General features: G+C 56.8%; 1 protein-coding gene across 1 annotated transcript in view; it reads right to left on the reverse strand.

The window, feature by feature from the left end:
- Window positions 1-219: 219 nt before the first annotated feature.
- TRIM72 (tripartite motif containing 72, E3 ubiquitin protein ligase) overlaps window positions 220-3,105 on the reverse strand; it is a 4,973-nt gene continuing 2,087 nt past the window's right edge. Inside the window, exons 3-6 of the mRNA XM_015570677.1 lie at window positions 2,411-2,506; window positions 2,098-2,328; window positions 1,635-1,657; window positions 220-468 (exon numbers count right to left, since the gene is read on the reverse strand). Of these exons, the coding sequence (XP_015426163.1) occupies window positions 225-468; window positions 1,635-1,657; window positions 2,098-2,328; window positions 2,411-2,506 (594 nt within the window). The 3' untranslated portion in view covers window positions 220-224. The remainder of the gene's footprint in view (window positions 469-1,634; window positions 1,658-2,097; window positions 2,329-2,410; window positions 2,507-3,105) is intronic.

A 3,105-nucleotide genomic window follows, 5' to 3' on the forward strand; every position in this document is an offset into this window, starting at 1 on the left:
TTTTGAAGTGTTCAAGCAAAAATATTAATTTTTATTAAAATGTTCTATTTTATGTTCACAGCAACTCATTTAGTTCAGCCCTTTGTATTCAGCATGTCTCTATTGAAATAAACCTACGTTTCTATGAAATTGAAGCTCTTGTTTCTTTGGGGCCCACATACACTTAGATCTTGTTTATTTGGCCCATGTTAGCCTTTGAGTTTATGACATGCTTGCCCTAGAATCTAGAGGCAAAGGGGCAACAGGCACCTTCTTCTGTGACCTTCTTCGCTGAGACCGGGAGGCCTCTCTGTGTGTAGCTGCGGCCTCCCATCACCCGCATGGTTACAAACATAACATGCCCCCCTACCTGGCATCAGAGCGCGGAACATCTTCCTCCACACCTGGAATTTGAAGTCATCTGAGATGACAGGCAGCTGGATGTCCAGACGGGCAGGCGGCGGGGACTCTGCCAGGATCTTCTGCAGCCTGGGGGGGATGGGGAGTGTCTGTGAGGGGACTTCCGGAGGAGGCATGGGGTGGGAGAGGGCATGAAGCGGTGCCCAGAAGAGCGGACAAGGCTGTGGAGTTCCAGGACCGCTCCACATCATTCCTCTGCTGAATTTTCAGTTTGGAAAGATGGAAAGTTCTGGCCCCAGCCGGGAGGCTCAGTTGGAGCATTGTCCCATACACCAAAAGATTTCCGGTTCGATCCCCAGTCAGGGCCAGTACAGGAGGCAACCAAATGATGTTTCTTTCTCACATGGATGTGTTTCTCTCTCCCTCCCCCTTTTCTCTCTCTACAATCAATAAACATATCCTTGAGTGATCATTTTTTTAAGATGAAATGTTCTGGAGATGGATGGTGATGATGGTTGCCTAACAACATGAATGTACTTAATGACACTGAATCGAAAATGTGCACTAAAAACTGGTTTGCCACCGCGGTGGCTCAGTGGTTGAGCATCAACCCATGCATGCACTGGTTTGATTCCGGGTCAGGGCACATGCCCAGGTTGTGGGCTCGATCGCCAGTAGGGGGCGTGCAGGAGGCAGCCGATCCATGTCTTTCTCATCCATAATTCTATATCTCTCGTCCTCTCTCTTCCTCTCTCTCTAAAATCAATAAAAACATATATTTTGTCCTAGGTTTAAATGGTCAATTTTACTTTGTGTACATTTTACCACAAATTTTTTAAGTCTTTTGTTGGGATGAGGTCCAAGCCCCTCAGCTCTTCAGGTTGCCCACTTGCCACACCAGCACACCTGCTCTCCCTCTTGCCTTCTCTCAATGCTCTTCCCCCGGCTCTTGACCTGGCTAACTCCAGCTCGCTCCTCCAGCGTCCAACTCTATCGTCCAGTCCAACTCTATCGTCCAACTCCGCTGCAAAGCCTGCCCCGGCCACCCACTGCTCTCCGGGCAGCACTGAGCACAGTGAGTCCTATGTCCCCGCCTCCCCCTCCCCCCCACCCCCTCCCCTGGTCTGGGAGGCTCCTAAGAAGGACCCGGTCACGTTCATTTCTATGTTCAAAACAAAGTGCAGGGAAATCGCAGAGGACCGAATGGAATGGGCAGGCACACAGGGAGTAGCGGGGGAGCCAGCCAGTGAAGACCAGGGCAGGTTGGGAAAGGGGCGGGGCCACGATGATCGCACCTGCTGGTCACCAGGCAGTATTTCTGGAGAGAGAAAAAGAAAACGGAGGTAAGGCAGCAGGAAAGACTCTGGACACGACTGAGGATGGGTGGGTGAACCAAGAATGCTGAGTATGGGGTCAGGAAAAATCAGAGAAGCCAAAAGAAACCCAGAATTCAAGGCCACCCCTAGCCCTTTATCCGTGTAAACTAGAAAAGGGACCCCTTCCTCAAGAAACAGCACTCTGTGGCAGACTGTCCTGAGAAATAAGCAAACCCACAGCGTCTGTTATGTGCAGGTCCCCCTTAGACAGAGCCGCCTGTGCAGCGCCCAGCCTAAGCAACATCCAGCAGCCCTGGGCTACCCCTCCTCCCCGTGTGACCCTGGCTGGTCCCTGCCCCTCTCTGGACCTCAGGGCCCCTGCCTGACCCCGGGATGAGCTCTCCGGGCCGAGGAGCAGCGAAGGAAGGCCACCCGAGCTCACCATGAGGAACTCAGTCTGCGGCTTGTCTGCCACCTCCTCCAGCACCTTCTCCATCTGCCGCAGCTGCTCCAGGTAGGAGTTCAGGCTCCCCAGCTCCTTCCGCAAGGCGACCCCCGCCTCGCCCCGCACCCGCTGCGCCTCCCGGTCCAAGGAGCCCTCCAGGGCAGACAGGAACAGCCGCATCTTGCCCAGCTGCTCGCCCACCGCCTCCTGGAACTGACGCACTGTCTCCTGTGGGGCAGGCAAGCCAAAGCCCTTGGCTGGGAGGCCTAGCCCGGACCCGCCCCCAGGCTCTGCCGCGCTGGGCCCTCACCTCCATCTCCAGGAGCTGGTGCTCCAGCACAGCCACACTCTTCTCCTTGCGCGCGCATGCCTCCTGCAGCTGCAGCTTCTGCTGGGGGAGCTGGGTCTGGGGGTGAGACAGAAAGACGCGATGCTGCTGCTCCCACTGAACCCGCCCTCTGTGTCTCAGCCTCAAGGCCAGCTCCTCCTCCAGCCAAGCTGGCTCTTACCTTTCCCCAAACCCACGTGCAGGTCGCCAGGCCCTTGCCAGCTCTGGTCCTGATGCCAAGAGCGCCGTCCCCTCCACTTGCCTATTCAGGGGAGGTCCTCTCCAGCCCCTTGGCAGTCAGCCCCCCACGCCATCCCCCCTCAGGGCTTTGTGAGAAAGACACACACAGTGTGACTGGCTCTCCTCCACCCGCGGGAATGAAGCTGGCTGCAGGCTCCGGAGGGTAGGGTGTTTGCAGTAGAAACGCAACCTCCTCCGATTCCCGGACAACCTGGAGCTCCTAACACCTCCTGCCAAAGCCGCCCTGCGCTGGGGCTGCAGGGCCATGGCATCAGACAGGTCCAGTCCCGCCTCCACGGCTTCCACCTTCTGGGTCCCCTTCTGTGGGAACAGCCTGGCACCTCACCTGGCACCTGACGGCGCTGCAGTGGCAGCCTCCTCCCACCCCCTAAGCGGACCGGGGAGCCCCTCGGCGCCGGCGCCAACAGTCTCCTCCC

The sequence above is a fragment of the Myotis davidii genome, unplaced genomic scaffold, assembly GCF_000327345.1.
Source record: "Myotis davidii unplaced genomic scaffold, ASM32734v1 scaffold1047, whole genome shotgun sequence".
NCBI lineage: Eukaryota > Metazoa > Chordata > Mammalia > Chiroptera > Vespertilionidae > Myotis > Myotis davidii.